General features: G+C 43.2%; 1 protein-coding gene across 4 annotated transcripts in view; it reads right to left on the bottom strand.

The window, feature by feature from the left end:
- Nucleotides 1-933: 933 nt before the first annotated feature.
- The window catches only part of IL16 (interleukin 16), an 83,441-nt gene continuing 65,947 nt past the window's right edge, over nucleotides 934-18,427 (bottom strand). For 3 of the 4 annotated variants that reach the window (XM_075897118.1, XM_006139266.4, XM_075897117.1), the window contains 7 exons: nucleotides 17,235-17,370; nucleotides 14,179-15,484; nucleotides 12,304-12,487; nucleotides 10,970-11,071; nucleotides 9,254-9,506; nucleotides 7,215-7,340; nucleotides 934-3,671 (listed from right to left, as the gene is read on the bottom strand). In XM_075897118.1, coding sequence (XP_075753233.1) covers nucleotides 3,466-3,671; nucleotides 7,215-7,340; nucleotides 9,254-9,506; nucleotides 10,970-11,071; nucleotides 12,304-12,487; nucleotides 14,179-15,484; nucleotides 17,235-17,370 — 2,313 coding nt within the window. In that variant the 3' untranslated portion in view covers nucleotides 934-3,465. Of the gene's footprint in view, nucleotides 3,672-7,214; nucleotides 7,341-9,253; nucleotides 9,507-10,969; nucleotides 11,072-12,303; nucleotides 12,488-14,178; nucleotides 15,485-17,234; nucleotides 17,371-17,948; nucleotides 17,968-18,427 lie in introns of those variants that run through there. The other variant, XM_075897119.1, reaches the window with a different exon arrangement.

Raw genomic sequence — 18,427 nt, 5'->3', positions numbered from 1 at the left:
GGGGTCAGGATCAGACACTTATCTGAATAATTTAAAAGATCAGTCCTGTGAAAGACTGAACACACTCAATTCCATGGCCATCCTTAGGCTTTATGGGGCCCTATGCAGTACTAGGAATAAGACAAGCATATAGGACAAGAAGCAATGGGCTTAAAGTACAGCAAGGGAGTGTTTAGGTTGAACATCAGGAAAAACTTCCTGTCAGGGAATTTATTCCAATGTTTAACCACCCAATAGGGATGGGTTTGGCCCCCACAGGCCTTCCCATGCAACTATCCTGGAATTGCATTAACCCAATTTGTATTGCATTAACTGTGGGTTTGGGGTGGGAGGGGACACCTTTCACTAATGGTCATGTGTCCATCTTGACCAGGGGTGAGCAATAGGGCCTCCATGGGCCAGATCCCCTGCCCCCAGGCCAATCAGGGTTTACGAGTGGGGGAGCGCATGACGTCTCCTTCCACCCTGCGAGCAGTGCACGGCACTTCAAAGCATTGCGTACTGCTCACAGGGAGGGAAGCAGCTTCCCTTGCCCTGCTCCCACCTCGCGTAAGCGTTCGGCACTTTGAAGTGCCCCCAAGAACTTCCCTTCCCCTCCCCTCCCCTCTCCCCACCCACAGGCCAATCTCTTTAAATGAGTGTTTCTCAAAGTGGGCCGCAAGCACCCACACTGCTTCCCATGGCTCTCCTTGGCTGGAAACGGCAAACTGGAGCCAATGGGAGTTGTGAGGCTCCATGCCTTTGGACCCTTAGATAAAAAAGTGGCGCGGGCCTGCTAGCAGCTTTCCCAAAGTGGGCCTGTGGCTCCCTTTAAAGAATGCTGTTTTAAACAAAGAGGGGGGAGATCAGAATGTTAAACCAAAGATTCTGATGCTCTTAGGGCCTTGTGATTATCCATTCACTTGCTGTATATGAACTTGCATGAACCACAGAAAATGTGTTCCCCTGTTGTCTTTTAATTTTAGCTCAATAATAAATTAAACAAATGAGTTACAATTGCATTTACTTTTTGTTAATTTTAATTTTGTCATAAGTGATAGCAATACATGGAGGGGATCAAGGACGTAATATTTTCCCAGGTACTGTACTGCTATGTACTGGAGACTGGTCAGATCTTGGATGTACTTACCAGCCTGGAAAAGATGCTATACTATAGTACATTATCAATGTTTACACAGAACTCTCCATTTGAAGCAATGGCATGTGTTAGGTAATCATCAATGCCAGAAATGCCCCAAAGGTATTCAGTATTTTTAGTCACTAAGGCTATGTCTAGACTGCAGGCTTCTTTTGGAAGAAGATTCTCCGGAAGACATTTTCCGAAAAAACTTCTTCCGAAAGGGGGCGTCCACACTGCAAAAGCTCATTGAAAAAGTGATCTGCTTTCTCAAAAGATAGCTTCCACACTGAATGGACGTTATCTCGCATTTAAGCTGTGATTACTATAGATGGAGTGGCCACCAGAGAACCTGTGTTTTTTCCTCTTTCCTCTTCTTTCAAACTAATTCCCTCTTCACCATCCCCACACGCCATTTTCCGAAAGAGCTCTTTTGGAAAAAGGCTTCTTCCTCATAGAAAGAGGTTTACCCATGTCGGAAAACTCTTTCTGTTCTTTCGATTTTTTTTCAAAAGAACATGATTGCAGTGTGGATGTCAGTGAAGTTTTTATCAGAAAAACAGATGCTTTTCCGAAAAAACTCTGTGGTGTAGACATAGCCTAACTGGCTCCACAAGACCAAACTCCCTTAATCGATCTTTGCTATTTTCTTTTTAAACACTAGTGTAGTGGCGTTAAAAATTACACAAACTATCTATTCAGATAACCAGGTTGAGTTCTAAATGTCCTTGTTACTCTGGCCCAAATGTTACAAAGTATTTAGGTATTGCTTTGCTCAGTGATGCAAGGCTGAAGTCTCATTTTCAAAGGTGACTTTGACACTTAGGGATACGCTGACTTCCAATGCAATGTAGGCTGCTAAATGACTTATGGTGACTTAGGCTCCTAAATCATGTAGACATTGCAGCGCTGAGCAGCACAGTCCCAGAATGTCCTTCAAAATTGTCAACTCTGTACTTAAGATCTTTTTAATTCACTACTGAATTCATTTAATGCTGCCTGGTGTCACAAGCCTTTTCAGATTCTTGTTGCACAGTAAATACTGTGCTGTGGTACAATGTCATTCAGATGCATGTGCTAACTTTTTAATTCACTACTGAATTCGTTTAATGCTGCCTGGTGTCACAAGCCTTTTCAGATTCTTGTTGCACAGTAAATACTGTGCTGTGGTACAATGTCATTCAGATGCATGTGCTAACTTTGCACTAAGACAAATGAGATTTGCATCTATTGATTCTCTAATCCATCTGATTTAAGGATGCAGCGGGGGAACACAACTTCTTGATTCAGGGCTGCTTGGCCACCGAGTAAGAGACTGCTGTCTGGTGCGATCCTGGTGTGTGTTAGGGGCGTTACACCAGTAGGCGATCAGATGGAGCTCTGTGATGGCCTGTACTGTCCTCTCCTTTTCCTCTCATACCAGTATTCCCTGGAAGTTGAGCACTTGGGCAGCTGCCCAGCAGAGATTCAGGTGCCGCCCAGCTGACTAGCAGAGTGCCCACAGCATTCACAGCTAGCATCACGTGTTTCTATTGGTGGTGCACATCTGCACATGCTTTGGTGCATATACAAATTTTTTTCCATGCATGGATGGAAAAAATAGAGGGAACGTTGTTCATAACCCTAGCACACCCCCCAAATCCTCTTTTTCCCCTTTCAGTGGAGATGGAAGACATCTGATGTAGGAGGCAGCTGAGGTGCCTCTGGCCAGCTTAATGCCAGAAAAGAATACTTTACAGGGGGTATTCTCCTCTGCACTGCCCTGGCTCCTTTGTGTTGGACAGGCTAACGGGTTTGACAGAGTCTCTCCTGTTTGGTCACTCACCCTGCTTGCCCTCCCTTCCTCTCTTCCCCTTCGGCTGGGAGCTGTGGGGAGTGAAAATTAGGACCTAACCATTTCTCTTGTGCACTCACTGAGAGTTATTCTGTGTTACCAAGTCCTTAGCTAGGGGTTTGCAGTCAGTCTCTGGAGCAGGACTGAGAATCTGCCTCAGGGTTTTGGCCTGTTTTGAATTTTCCTTAAATTTGGTTTTAAATTCACTTTACAAGCTAGTCTGTGATACTATCGCGTTGATTTACATAGGCTAGAGAGCACTGCAATTGTCATACGTTTTATTTCACCCATTAGATTAAGACCTTTTTAGCATTCTACAACTGGCAACGGCCGATTATGAATATTGTGAAAGAAATTGTGAGCACTTTATATCCTTTTATTCTGGACAGCTTGCTTTGAGGTTGCAAAGACAACTTGCAATATGATCGTCAGTACTTTCACAATATCTGGGGCATGTTGGCATATGGCTTTGAGTAATGAATGTTTTGAGTTTGTTTTAATATTGGCAGCCATTTCATTCTTCTCCTGGCAAAGTTTCAGATGATTTGGCGGGAACAGAACTTGGATTTTTCCTCTTGAGGATGGCAGTGATGGGCCCGTCGGGTAATGCCTTGATGATATTCCAAGCTTCAAAACGGGTGAGTCCTTGCAGTACAGTTGTGTGCAGCTGCAATAGCTCATCACCAGGCTGAACAGGACTGCTTTGTTCTGATGCTGCTCCTGTGGGGAGAAAATGTATTGACTTCAGTTCTTTTGTGTGAAGAATCTTTGTTGCTGTGACTCAGCGACCAGGGAGAGCGTGACCAGGAACAGCTAACAGGAGAGTTTGGAGAGGGAGATTTCCAGGTAAAAGAGGAGTAAAAATGGGACCCTTGTGGTAAGTGGCTGTCTGGAGTGTGTGTTTGTGTGTGGGGGAGTTATTTGCAGTGTGCTGAGCTTGTGTTTGTCTGTTTACTTTGTTTGTTTGTTTGTTTGCTTTGTTTGTTTGAAGGAGCTTCTAAAAGGTTTGAAATCTAGAAGCCTCTGTTAATTGGCTAAGCCTCAGTCAGGGGGAGGGGCTACCAGAGCTATATAAGCCTGTGACTCAGCGACCAGGGAGAGCGCGACCAGGAACAGCTAACAGGAGAGTTTGGAGAGGGAGTTTAGAGGGCACTAGTGACTTCTGACCTTCTTTAAAACATAACTCTTAGAATAATCCATATTCCAGAGGTTTAAAAAGAATCCCAGTTTATACTTAAACTTATTCATTAGAAAAATGGAGACAGAAGCCCAGCAGCAGAGTGGGGGCTATCCTGTTTATTGTGTCGAATGTAACATGTATGATTACCTGACCCTGTGGGAGTGTGGCATATGTGTGCACCCGTTGCAAGGAGCTCCTGACCCTCAGAGACCGAGTTCGGGCTTTGGAGGCCAGGGTGGCTGAACTGGAGGAGCTAAGGGAGGTAGAGAGCTATGTTGATGAGACTTTCCGGGACACTGTAGTACTGTCCCACCTCCAGTCTGAGAGCCCCAGTGTTCTTAAGGAGGATGAAAGTCTCAAGGGAACAGAGCATTCAATGGGACCCTCCTCCCAGAGGATGTTGCGGTATCCTCTCGCACTGAGGATACCTCTGAGGGGGAGGGAATGCCAGTTAGGAAGAGGCAGGTGTTAGTAGTGGGTGATTCGATCGTTAGAAACATAGATAGTTGGGTTTGTGATGACCGGGAGAACCGTATGGTCACTTGCCTGCCTGGTGCGAAGGATGCGGATCTCTCGAGGCATCTAGACAGACTTATGTGTAGTGCTGGGGAGGAGCCGGTGGTCGTGGTACATGTAGGTACCAATGACATAGGGAAGGGTAGGAGAGAGGTCCTGGAGGCCAAATTTAGGCTGCTAGGAAAGAGACTGAAATCCAGGACCTCTATGGTGGCATTCTCGGAAATGCTTCCAGTTCCATGTGCAGGGCCAGGTAGGCAGGGAGAGCTTCAGAGTCTCAATGCGTGGATGAGACGATGGTGTAGGGAAGAGGGGTTTAGATTTATTAGGAACTGGAGACACTTTTGGGAGAGGGGGAACCTATACAGGAAGGATGGGCTCCACCTAAACCAGGGTGGAACCAGACTGCTGGCACTAAACATTTAAAAGGCCGTAGAGCAGTTTTTAAACTAAGAGATGGGGGAAAGCCGATTGGTGCGAAGATGCACGTAAATCGGAAGGAGACTTCTCTTAGAGGAGAATCCATTGATAGAGATTCTCTAAGCTGTAGTCAGAAAGAGAGGAGGGGAGAGGGCAAACCATGGGCCAGAGCAGACAAACAACCGCATACAAAGGAATCCAATGCATCAGGGAAGGGCAGACAAATAAGCAGTGGCAAATTTTTAAAGTGCTTGTACGCAAATGCTAGGAGTCTGACTAATAAGATGGATGAACTAGAGTACCTCGTATTAAATGAGGAGATTGACATAATAAGCATCACTGAAACCTGGTGGAATGAGGAAAATCTGTGGGACATAATCATACCGGGATATAAAATATATAGAAAGGATAGAGCAGGCTGGGTGGGTGGCGGAGTGGCACTGTATGTGAAAGATAATGTAGAATCAAATGAAATAAAAATAGTAAGCGAATCAACATGTTCAATAGAATCGCTATGGATAGTAATTCCATGCTCCAATAATAAGAAATTAGCAGTAGGGATATATTACCAACCACCTGACCAGGACAGTGATATTGACATTGAAATGCTAAGGGAGATTAGAGAGGCTACCAAAATAAAGAACTCTGTAACAATGGGGGATTTTAATTACCCCCATATTGACTGGATACATGTCACCTCAGGAAGAGAAGCAGAGAGAAAATTTCTCAATAGCTTAAATGACTGCTTCTTGGAGTAGCTGGTGCAGGAACCCACAAGGGGAGAGGCAATTCTCGATTTAGTCCTGAGTGGAGCGCAGGATCAGGTCCAGGATATAACCGTTACAGGACCGCTTGGGAATAGTGACCATAATATAATAACATTCAACATTCCTGTGGTGGGAAGAACACCTCAGCAGTCCAGCACCCTGGCATTTAATTTCAAAAAGGGGAATTACACAAAAATGAGGAGGTTTGTTAGGGTACGTCTAGACTACATGCCTCTGGCGACAGAGGCATGTAGATTAGGCTACCGGACATAGTAAAATGAAGCGACGATTTAAATAATCGCCGCTTCATTTAAATTTACATGGCTGCCGCGCTGAGCCGACAAACAGCTGGTCAGCTGTTTGTCGGCTCAGCGCGATAGTCTGGACGCTCCCCTGCCAACATCAAAGGTATTTGTCAACCACCCAGATAAACCTCATCCCAGGAGGCATACCTGGGTGGTCGACAAATATCTTTGATGTCGGCAGGGGAGCGTCCAGACTATCGCGCTGAGCCGACAAACAGCTGATCAGCTGTTTGTCGGCTCAGCGCAGCACCCATGTAAATTTAAATGAAGCGGCGATTATTTAAATCGTCGCTTCATTTTACTATGTCCGGTAGTCTAATCTACATGCCTCTGTCCCCAGAGGCATGTAGTCTAGACGTACCCTTAAACAGAAATTAAAAGGCACAGTGACTAGAGCCAAATCCCTGAAAGTCAACCTGTGGAACTCCTTGCCAGAGGAGGCTGTGAAGGCTAGGACTATAATGGAGTTTAAAGAGAAGCTAGATAATTTCATGGAGGTTAGGTCCATAAAAGGCTATTAGCCAGGGGATAAAATGGTGTCCTTGGCCTCTGTCTGTCAGAGGCTGGAGAGGGATGGCAGGAGACAAATCGCTTGATCGTTGTCTTTGGTCCACCCTCTCTGGGGCACCTGGTGCTGGCCACTGTCAGTAGACAGGATACTGGGCTAGATGGACCTTTGGTCTGACCCAGTACGGCCGTTCTTATGTTCTTATGGATAGTTGTATGTTCCATGGGATAGGTGCATGAAAGTCAAGAATTTGCCACAGTGCAAATGCAGAGACCTCCAACACATTGTGAACCTTAGCCCCCTCTCATTCCAGGAGCTATAGCAAAAGTGCTCTCTTCATCTTCTGAATCCCTCAAAAGGATTCTCAATCTTTCTGCTAACTTGTAAATGCTGCTGTTTCCATGCAAAAGTAGCAGCACATTTCTGTATAAATGGTATGCAGTGTGGTCTAATTACAGAGCAAGTGCACAATGAAATATAATGCTACAGTTTAAAATAGCAATGACCGTGGGCTGGATCCTTATCTGCAGGGTGTGTATGTGTAAATACAGAGTTCAAATAGCCTACCTTTAAAAATCCTGTTGATGGTGATGGGTTTATCTCCATGGATGGAGCCTTTCCCGCCTTCCAGACTGAATCCTAAGCCAGCCGGTGTCTTTTCCAGAGTTACCGTGAGGACTGTGTCTTCAGTTGCTGGAAAGGAATCGAATGGTATCAGGAGGGGAACAGAGCAAGGCTACTCAGCTTTGGAAGCCCCGGGGGCCACAGTGATACTTACTGCACATGCCGAGGGCCGCAACTTAATTGTGGTAGCAAATACATGCAAATATATATGCACAGGGCTTGACAATCTATGTGGCGAGTAGATTACATCCCGGAAGAGCCGGGTTCAGGCGATCTGCACATGCGCAGAATGCCGGACAGCGCGGCTGGCGAGTGGGGCTCGCCATGGCTCAGCGAGCCCTCTATATGCAAATAGATTCTTTCATACTAACGGGCATGAATAGAAAGATTAAGGCAAGACTACACAACACACAGGCCCCATTTAAGTCAGTTCCGCTGATACTAATAAAATGCAATATTTACCCAATTTCCACCCATATGACAGCACTTTTAATGAGCAATGACAGTCCAGGAATTTAACTACTAAAATGTATATCAACAGAAGATCATTATATTGACTACTTTTTTGTTTTGGCTCCCTCCCACGGGTCACATGTTGAGTAGCCCTGGTATGGGGTATTCTGAAAAGTGAAAACATCTGTACAAAGAATGAGTTTTTCTTTGTTTAGTTTTGTGTTGGCAGGTGGAGGCAAAATAAGGCAGAAAATGACCATTTTTTTGCTCACTATAAAGTTGTTGATTCTACTACAGAAAGTTACTGGGAGTAGAGGGGAAATATAATTTTAGTGTATTGAACTCTGAGCTGAATGAAAAGGTTGGATTTAATATAAACGGCATTTGCTTGACTAACATAAAATGCTAGACACATATATATTCCTGGCTACGATATATATTCCAAAATTAAGAGATCAGTACAAGTGACCTGATGGTAATATTAAAACTAATATTAACTAAACAGCCAGTAATGTTCATTTGGGATATGAAAATATGATTACAAAGCTCTGACTTCTGAAAATACTTCTAAGAATGAAGATGATTCTTCAAATCTGTGTCTCCTCCCTGGGCCTTGAATGTAGCCAGCTGGTTTCTGGAGGCCAAAGTATGATTTCGGTAATCTGGAGAAAATATCCTTTCAAATAAATATTTTTCATAACACAGAAACTTGATGGGGGGGTTTGAAATAAAAGTTCATTACAACTCATGAGTAGTCATTATATATGTAGGTAGTCCGGCTAAATATGCTTGACATTATCTTCAGAGTTTTCTTGACGTTATCTTGATGTTTTCAGAGTTCCATTTTGAGGCTGAGCAGAGGGACACTATACTCATAGTCACCACAGGGGGGCAGCCAGTGCACAGGACACTATATTGCAGAGTGACCACTGAGGACATATGTACCACCAAGGGAACAGCCAGCTGGGAACGGGGCTCACCATCTTACCTGCCACTGGCCCAGGTAAGCGGCCCTCCTTCCCCAAAACTCAGCCCCCCTGCCGTGGGCCCCTGTGCTGGACCAGGGAAAAGGGGAAAACCCTGCCAGCCCCACTTCTGTGGCCCCACCAGGAGCTTTGCTGGGGCTGGGTAGCACAGCCCTTGTCCTTGTTGCAAGAGCCACATGAGGCTGGGCCCAGGGAGTGCTGCAAGAGGCGTCTGTGGCCCACCCCTGGAGTGGACCCAAGTAATGTTGGGGTAAGTCTTCTAGTTATACATACACTCAGAATCTTGATCCTGCAGATACATTTTGCAGGACTGGGGTTCCAGACAGCAGAGAGCACTATCAATGAGATAACAGGTCATTTAAAGCCTACTTCCTGGATTTTAAAATAATTGTACAACTTCTCATCACAACTCCAAGATGTATCTAGTTAAGTCGCATGCAACCCTTTGTAAAGGGCAAGGATTCTACAGTGGTGAGAACAGGGAGATATATAAATACCTACATTGATAGCGGATGTGGTTTAATGCAGCTGTAAAATACTTACAGGCTTCTGTGGAGGTTTCACTTTCTGTAGAATAAGTAGTGGAGTCAAGTGAAACATTAAAACTTTTTTCTTCCTCTGTAGCTTTTTTAGTCACTACGACAGCTTGTCTTGGCTGTCGGGCTTGGCGCATGATCACCAAGGCATCGTTGTGAGTGGCACCTTTAAGAGACTTTCCATTAATGGATAAAACTTCATCTCCTTTCTGGATGGTTCCTTCCTGAGATGCTAGTCCATTAGGAAATACTCTGTGAACCTAGTAGAGCCCCAACCACCACAAAAAGAGAAGACGTTACTAAATTTTACAGTTAGTGAGAATTTTTAATTTCTTAGCAAGCAAGCAAGCTTATATTTAAGCATCATGAATTGTAATTATTGTATCAGAAGCTTATTAAAATAAGGAAAAACTGGATAGCTTGTAGCTGGTACCAACTTTTGCTATCAGTATCAGATTCCAGAGAGTGTAACCAGGTCAGTCTTCTTGTCCTGAATTTGCACCACTGACTTAAAAAAAAAAATAGAGAGATGGACGGTGGGAGAGAATCAGAAGTTTGAAAAGAGGAATTTGGTTATTTAGTAAACTACCATCTTCCTCTGAATCCAGACTCAATCCATGCTGGAGTAGGTATTGTGTTCCTGAATGTGCTATCTTTTAGATGAGATACAAAAAAACGGAGGCCCTGATCACTATTGACAATAATCATTCCATTGCACTTCAAATCAGCATGTGAATCACAGGGTTCTGACAACATTCCATTCCAATTTTCTAATTATCTCCTTCCACCGTTTCCCATTTAGATATCAATATTCTTTTCCATTCCCTGCCCTATGCTGTTTTGTAAGATTGCTGGGTACTGCTAGGATGCATCTACACTGCTCTCGAAAATCAAAATAAGATACAGTTTGCGCTATGCAAATTGAGTAGCTTATTTCGAAATAACTTTTTTCATCATTTGGCACTCTTTACACAGCGCCAAATTTCAAAATACAGCACTATTTTGAGCCATCTCTTACTCCTTATACAGTGAGGTTTACAGATATGGTGAAATAGCATGTCTGCTATATTTCAAAATAGCGGACACGTTCAACAAACTTGGGTAGCTATTTTGGGATACTTCTGGTATCCCAAAATAATTTTGCTGAGTAGACATACCCTTAAAGTGCTACATTTTTAAAAAAAAAAAGGAATTTCTGAAAAATTGAAGTGGCAAAATGAATTCCATTTTTCTTGTTGTCACTTAAACTTTTTCAACATTCAAAAAGTTACACAGTAGGAAAAGGAAAACATGGGGGGATTGGGGAAACCTAGATATTGGTTGGCTAGTGCCAAAAAAAGAAAACCCAAAAATCTGGGGGGAGGGGAATGAAAACAAAAATGAAATGAATTTTGTTTCAATTTTCATTTTTTTTCCTGTAGAAAATATTCATTTTTGATGAAACCCCATTTTCTGTAAAGAACATTTATCAGCTGAAACTACATTGGCCAGCTCTAATTTTCTAATATTTTCTTATGTATAGAAAATTATCATTCTCACCATATTATTATGTTCTCTAGCCTTGAACTTGTCAAGTGGTTTTAACCTATCCTCATAGGCCTTCATTTTTATACCTTTTCCATTTTTTTGAAGTGCTCTTCTCAACTCATTCCATTTTTTTGCCACCTCTTTTTTAGACTGAGTGCTTTTTTTGGTAGCATTTTATGAGAATAATGTTACTTACAGTAACAACTTTGTTTTCTAGATCGATTCCTCCTGCCAAGCTGAATCCAAGACCAGCATCTTCTTCTTTATGTAAAATTGTAACTTGAATATCATCAAATTGCTAAACACACAAAAAAAATAATTCACATATATCCCATTATAATTCAAGATTACTAAAATAACTGTATATTTTTTCCTGTAACTACTGTGTATTCTGTCATGGCACGTAGACGGCTAAGACAAACTCTGTATTTGTTTTTATTCAATGGGCTGAGTTCACCTTGTTAACATCTACTATCTGAGAGAGTTTGTGTGTCTGTTCAAGAATTACTAAACGGTAAGGGCTAGGAACGCAAAATTTGGTATGCAGCTTCCTCTTATCATAACTTAAATCCAGGTGAGTGTTTGGGTGTGCCAGGAAAACAGGATGTTTCTAGAATGGGATTTCTTCTCATAAAACCATACAAAAAAGAGAAAGAATCACCAGTCTGGCTGGAGGCATGCCTGCCCATCCGGGACTGCCTCAGCCCTGACTCTCCCACCCCACAGGGGCCCGTTAAGGAGGGTGGGGTGGCCAGAGCTCCTCCACCCTGGATTTATATGGGAACATTGCTGGCTGTTCCTCTTAATCAAGAAGTGAGGGGAAAGTGCACAGTTTGCTGCATTTCTCACTCTGATGGGAATTTTGGGGCCAGATGAACCAGTCTCCCAGCTGTGCCCTCTGAAGCAGCAGTGGCCATGGAGAGGGGCTTCTCACCTAGGCCCAAGATGAACTCCTCATCCCAACCCCACCTCAGAGCAATGATTCAAATGAAGCACATATATTTTCATTTTATTTTCCAAAAGCCAAATATTACTTGAATTAAGGACCCAAGTAATGTTAGGTAAATCTTCTAGTGTCTTATAAATGAGTTACTGTCTAAAAGTTCCACTGCTTCAGTGAATGTGCTGTAAATTACAGTATATGAGAGACCACTGATCACTACTGAAATAGAGAGAGACAATATTATTGATTCAACAGTGAAAATTATGTGGAGAGTCTTCTAACTGTGAGAGGGAAAAACTTCTGTTATCTACAACTCATCTTAACTACTCAATGAAAGATTCCAAAATTCCTTCTAAACCTGGTTATTTTTAGTGTCTATTTTGTTAAAGTTTTAATGATAACAATAGCTTGGAATGAGCTGTATCAGTCTGTGTTACCCTTTTAGATTACAGTTATGAGGAGGGGAGATTCTCTCTCTCTCTCTCTCTCTCTTTTTTTAACATACAACAGTGTTCTTAAGGATTCCAGTATAAATCACAGGTTCTCAGACTATTTGGAGAATAGTGTGTATGGAAATGTGGACGTACCTTCAAGGTAGCCTCATCTAGTGATTTTACTTCTTCTATAAGCTTCTTCAATTCTTCAGGGGAAAGCAGAGAGATGACTGACTGCCCAGATACACCAGATGCTTGAGATGAGCAGGGTTCCAGTTTCTCTTCCTCTTTCCCGCTGTCTGTTAAACTCGCTGTATAGTCTCTCAGTTCAGAGAGGCTTTCCCAGTTTAAAAAGGGAAAAGGGAAACATTAATTAGTAATAGCAGCTTCCACACCATTGCACAGTGCAGACCATTCTGGAATCTTCAGCTTTTGGACCATACTAGAGTGTAAATGTCAATGGGCCATGAGGTTCAGTTCTCTATTGATTTGTTCCCAGTAGTGCCTACAATGTACGGTGCAACATACCAGGAGGTGGCAGGGCTGCTGCCTCTATGATAACACTCTTGTGTGAGCAGGCATATCAAAGAATAAGAACCATCTTGAAACTTTGCTCCAACTCAAATTGATGCCTGAGCATTGGAAAAGGTTTAGAAACTTTTTTTTTCTTTTTTAAATGTGATTCTGGACTTCCCAAATAAACCTAGGATTGGGAACAGATAGCAAAAGTGCCATGCTTTTGTAAATAGACTAGACTCTTGTGAGAGAGATTGTTTTCACTGTTTCAAATCTGAACTATGAAATACTCATCCCCAGGCCTGCTAATGGGACTTGGAGGGGGCCAAGGGGGCCTTTTAAATTGCTGCCTGAGCATTGAATGATGCGCTCTGGGTGGCTCTCAGAGCTGGCAGGGGACCGGGGGGTCTAGTGTAGCATGCTCCAAGTGACACTGAAGACTGACTTCCCCACCCGTTCTGCTTGAGGTCCCCCCCCCCATTTCCAGGAGTGTGGAACTGTCCCCCCTTGCCTTGGGTCCTAGCAAATCTGTCGGCCCTCCTGCCCATCCCAATTTTGCAGTTACAAGAGATTCAGATAAAGTATCTGAAAGTGCAGGTGCTTATCCAAACCATAAGCCTAAAGCCCATGAAATTAATTAATTACAAACAACCTTTGCAAAAGCTGTTAAGCACATAGCCTCCCCCTCTTCTCTTAATAACACTGTCATATCAAACTAGTAGCACAGAGGGCATGTCTGCAAACCAGAGATGAGACTAATTTTTTTCCATAAAATATTTTGAAGTACATAGTTGGAATACCCTTAGAGAATGCTCTGGGGCAAGGTTGTAGGTTCATGTCCTGCTTTTAAAATAACTTCCCCAAAATTTTAACTTCTAGTTATTTAACTTTTTTTCCAGATTCTTCAAGTGGTTTGACATTTATAAAATACTGTGGAAAAAATGATTATTAAAAAAAAATCTAACGTTGATAACCTGAGCAGGGCAAACCCTTATAAGAAGAAAGACCCTCTGGGGAGGTGCAGGGAATTGTCTTGAGGAAGTTGGCATGCCATGTTGGCTGTGTTATCTGGTATAGCAGAAATTAGACCTTCTCCTTCACCGACCCTAAAAGACCATCAGTGTAGCACTGCACTAACATAACAGCAGAATTTGGCCTAAAATGTTGGGAAATGGGTGACCCTGAAAAAGGAGATGGACTTACTCTCCAAACTACCCCAATATTGGGATTCTTCTGGCTCCAAGCCATGAAGAACCCATGGATACTGTGGCTTGAAGGAGCTGGCAGTATAAAAGCCTACAAATCTGTTTGATCAATGGCAGTGTGCATTTGACTGATCCTTTCCATTCCTCTGAGGAGTTGCTAACTCCGTCGACACTTCAAGCAACTATACTCCTATCTAAATTGCCTGAGGTACGGATGAATTGCTTTGTGCAGTGGGTGGGGAGAGGGAGGAGCTAGTCTATTTACCAGCACGGCTTTTCAAAAATGAACTTTAATAAGGTATCTTACTTAAGAGAAAATCCAGTGTCTGAATGATGACTCTCACTCGCAGGTGAGTGAGGAGCTCCATTCTCTTCCGTGGAGGACTGAGGTGATGCTTCCACAGTGCTCCATGGATTGTTCCCAGAAATGATCGGTGACTGAGGAAGGCAAAGCAAAGATTTCATTAAAGCAGAGGACACTTGACTGCTGATGGAATAGATTTTGCTGTATTTTTCATCATGTGTCTTCATTTCACAAGACTGGCTAGCAGTAAGGGGGAAGCTTCGTGTTCTTTGGCTCTGAGCTTTTGCTACTGGGCAGTGAAGTTCTGTGGCTTGCGAAGGTAATAAGTCCAAGGAAATTTCAGTACTTGTGCTGTTGCTTCTCTTTGGACTAGGAGCAAGTGCCTCTGTGGGAGAGCAGGATCTGTCCAGGCTCTGTGTCTTTGAAACCACAGCTGGAGTTGATTGTAGTTGTCTGTTATCAGAACCTTGATTATAAGCGGCTTGGTTTGAATTAACTGCAGGTGATTCTGGCTCTTTTGGGCTGGGAGAGCTTTCCTTCCGGAATGATGACTGTGGGCTGGGAGAGCTTTCCTTCCGGAATGATGACTGTGGGCTGGGAGAATTTTCTTTCCGGAATGATGGCTTTGGGCTGGGAGAGCTTTCCTTCCAGAATGAGGACTGTGGGCTGGGAGAATTTTCTTTCCGGAATGATGGCTTTGGGCTGGGAGAGCTTTCCTTCCAGAATGAGGACTGTGGGCTGGGAGAATTTTCTTTCTGGAATGATGGCTTTGGGCTAGTTTTTCTGTTTCCTTTTTCAGGAGACTGAGGAGCACTGAAAGTTTCAAATGAGTTTATTCTCTGCTTTATTGATGATCCTCTGGGTGAGGCCCGTGATAAACTGGAGCCCCATTCTTTGCCAGAAGGACTCGGGGGGTCAGTGGAACTTTGATCTGCCCGTGTGCTGATAAGTGAATTTCCTTTCTTCAATCCTTTGAGGCTTTGGCGGAACCAGGCTGGTTTAGGTGCTACTGGAGGGCCCTTTTTCCCCATGTCACTTTCATCTGATTTGTGTGCTTTTGAAGCATCTGTTTCTGCTTCTGATGTCTGCAGCACCACTTCCGGACAGCTGGGACCTCCATTTTCTTCGTTTGCGTTGATGTTGGGGTCCAACTCTAAGTGACTGCTTTCTCCACTCATCGTAGGATTAAACAAGCTTTTGATGCAATCAGAAATTCTCACCCAGGGGTCTTCTGCTGGAGTATCAAGACTGTAATCTACCCGTGCTTGTCTTCTAAGAACAGGCCTTTGTACTGATGAGAGAGGATTCCCTGTGTTGTGGAAACAATTATTGTACATAAGCTTTCTTTTCATTCTCTCCACATATTCCTTTGTATGCATCACTGATGCTTCACTGCCTGGGGGCTTCTCTACACTCAAGCCTGCAACAATCCTCGCAGGCTGGATCAAGGCATGTTGCGTGCCACATCAGGCCAGCGGGACTTTGCCTGGTAGGGCAGAGGGAAGTGGCTCTGCACACTGCCGTTCTTCCTCCCCCTGGCTGGGGGACCAGCAATGCAGGGAAACTAACACAGAGAAGATCTGCCACTATGTTTGCTTGCAGGCTCTGCCCCTCAGTCCCACTGGACAAAAGTGACAGGGGGAGATGCCTGCAGACACAGGGCAGTGCAGAGTCACCTGTGTCCACCTGGGAGCTGCACCAGCTAGTTGCCCCAATTCGCTGTCCCCTCCCACTCAGACCCCGCATCCCAGCCCATTCCTGCACCTTACCTCCTGCCTAGACCCATATGCTACATCCAGCCCACTCCTGCACCCTTGCTCCCGCCCATACCCCTCACTCATTTTTGGCTCTACCCCAGAGATGGGGGCCCCCACAAAATCTACTAGCCCAGGGCCCCCAAAAGAGTTGATCCAGTCCTCAAGGTAAACCCAAGCCCTAAGCCTTGCCCCCCTCCTTAACCCAAGGTGAAGAAGTTGAGTGTCTGTCTCTCTTTTTTTCTTCTGCTTCTCAGTTGGGAGTCTTGTCTATGAAGGTTTTTTCCTCTCTTTCTTGGGGCCTTTTGATGTGTGTGGATTTTGTGTGTGTGTGTGTGTGTGTGTGTCTGACATGTGTGACCCCTGACTGATTTTTTTTTTTTTGTGGGTCAGTGGTCCCCGGCCCCAAAAACACTCCCCACCCCTGCTCTATAGGTAACCCTCCCCCCAATATACTGGGCCACTGAAATCGTGCAAGCTACAGCACTGTCATGTGAAAATATGACTAAATTTATGTTGACTCAATTAAAGCAGATTGAAGTAGCGGGTATCACAGCAAATACAAAAAGTAATTGTTCCCTTTCTGCCTTTGAAAGCATGTTCTTTAAATATTATCACTCATAGAGACCTCTGTTTAATTGATGGGTCTACAAACATGTCTCTCCAAATGTCTGTGCACTTCTCTAGTGCATACAATTTTTTCTGTGATGTAGGGTGTTTTGTGTCTCATGGACTTGTTAAATCTCTTCCTGACTTTATGTGCAGACAGGACTGTGGTGACACAAGATTTGGGTTGTTTTTAATAATTTCCTTCAGTATAATGAAACAAATAGCTACACAGGAAATGTTGCCATTTTAAATACTACTAGCTGGCATTTCATTTAATTTCACTCACAGAATCAACATTTTATCCACTTTGTGTCAACTGTCTACATTACACGCTGTTCAGTTTTGAAACTATAAATAAAAAATGTCCTGTGGTACATACTAAAAATAAAATTCACTTACACTTAGTTTTAATATAAGCAAATAAATAAAGTATCTTCTGAAAACAAGTAGTGATTCTATGTATGCCTGTTACCACTTATTCTGTTTAATAACAGACAGTCCATTCAGCTTTTTTGTGTAGTTCACACTGTGACTCAGAGGAAGTTAATGTAGAAGTGTGTTCAGCCAGTAATTTATCATTTTGCTGCAGTCTGTTTTTTTTTAAGATGGAATTGGAATGAATGCAAAACTTATTAACCCTGCTAAATATTTTAGTCATCACAGTTGCTTTTGAAACAAACGGAATGAAGCACATACCTGGATTTGCTTTCCTTTCTTGGTCTCTGTTTGCTGCCACTACAACTGAGTGTTCAGTACCTCTTGATGTTATAGAAGTTGCAGAGAGACTGTGGGTTATAACTGTTTTATTTCCCTGTAGCAGCAGGTCTCCTTCCTGTGGAATAAACAGGAAATAGAACCATGTCAAAACGAAATTGCACAAACCACATTATATATGAGCATGTAGAAAAATGCTCTTCATTTTCTTGTTTTTAATCAGAGACTAAAAATATTAATCAGCAATAAAACGTGATTTGTTCTCTGCTTCAGGAAGGGGGGCAAGATATTTTATGTATGTATGTAAATACATCAGAAAAAAATGTTAACATCTCAAATTTTGATGGACTGTGTGTGCTGGGTACCACAACAAAGCAAGATATTGGCTGCTACAATTTGACACTTCTAAAACCAACCACACAATAAACTTTTGCAAATCAGTTAAGTAAAACCAGAAAATGAACTATCTAGCTAGTGCTTTTATTTTACACAGTGCTTTTCTTTGTGGCTCCTTTACCCCAAAACACAAAATTATGATGGCTGGAACTTCAAGACCAAAATTTCCCCCCTTTATTTTTAGTTGGAAATGCAGAATGAGAAGTTTTGTTTGAGGCCACAGTAGATACTATTGGAGGCAGTCATTAGCAGATGCTCTACAATTACTAGATTACTCTGTAACTAATGGCACAAAGTTACCATCTGTTCTGCTGGGAGCTCCTCCAGAGTAAAAACTGAACTGCAAACTGCTGAGTTCCAGTGTTACGGGAACCATAAATGGGAGAAATTTTGAAACAAAAGTGAAGGTATCCTATAAAAATCCGACTACAGTAAAACTCCAATAGTCCGGCATCCAATTGTACAGTACTCCCGATAGTTCGGCATCAAAATGGCAAGAGCCTAGTGAGTGAGCCTCGGCAAAAAATGAGTCACAAGGCAGCAGCTGAAACGAGCGAAACCAGACGGGACCGAGTGAGTCTACCAGTGGCATTGTGCCACGCTGGACTGTGCTTGTGCTACAATAAAAAAGGGTTAAAAACTCTTTATATACAGTATATACTGTGTGTATATATATAACCAGCTTATAGTACCTCCTGATAGTCCAGCATATCCGATAATAGGTCCCAAAGGTTCTGGATTATTGGCAGTCTGCTGTATTTGGCAACTTGAGCATTCTG

This window comes from Pelodiscus sinensis, chromosome 14 (genome assembly GCF_049634645.1).
Source record: "Pelodiscus sinensis isolate JC-2024 chromosome 14, ASM4963464v1, whole genome shotgun sequence".
NCBI lineage: Eukaryota > Metazoa > Chordata > Testudines > Trionychidae > Pelodiscus > Pelodiscus sinensis.
The sequence above is the reverse complement of the archived record's forward strand: the minus strand, read 5'-3'. Positions and strand labels throughout refer to the sequence as shown.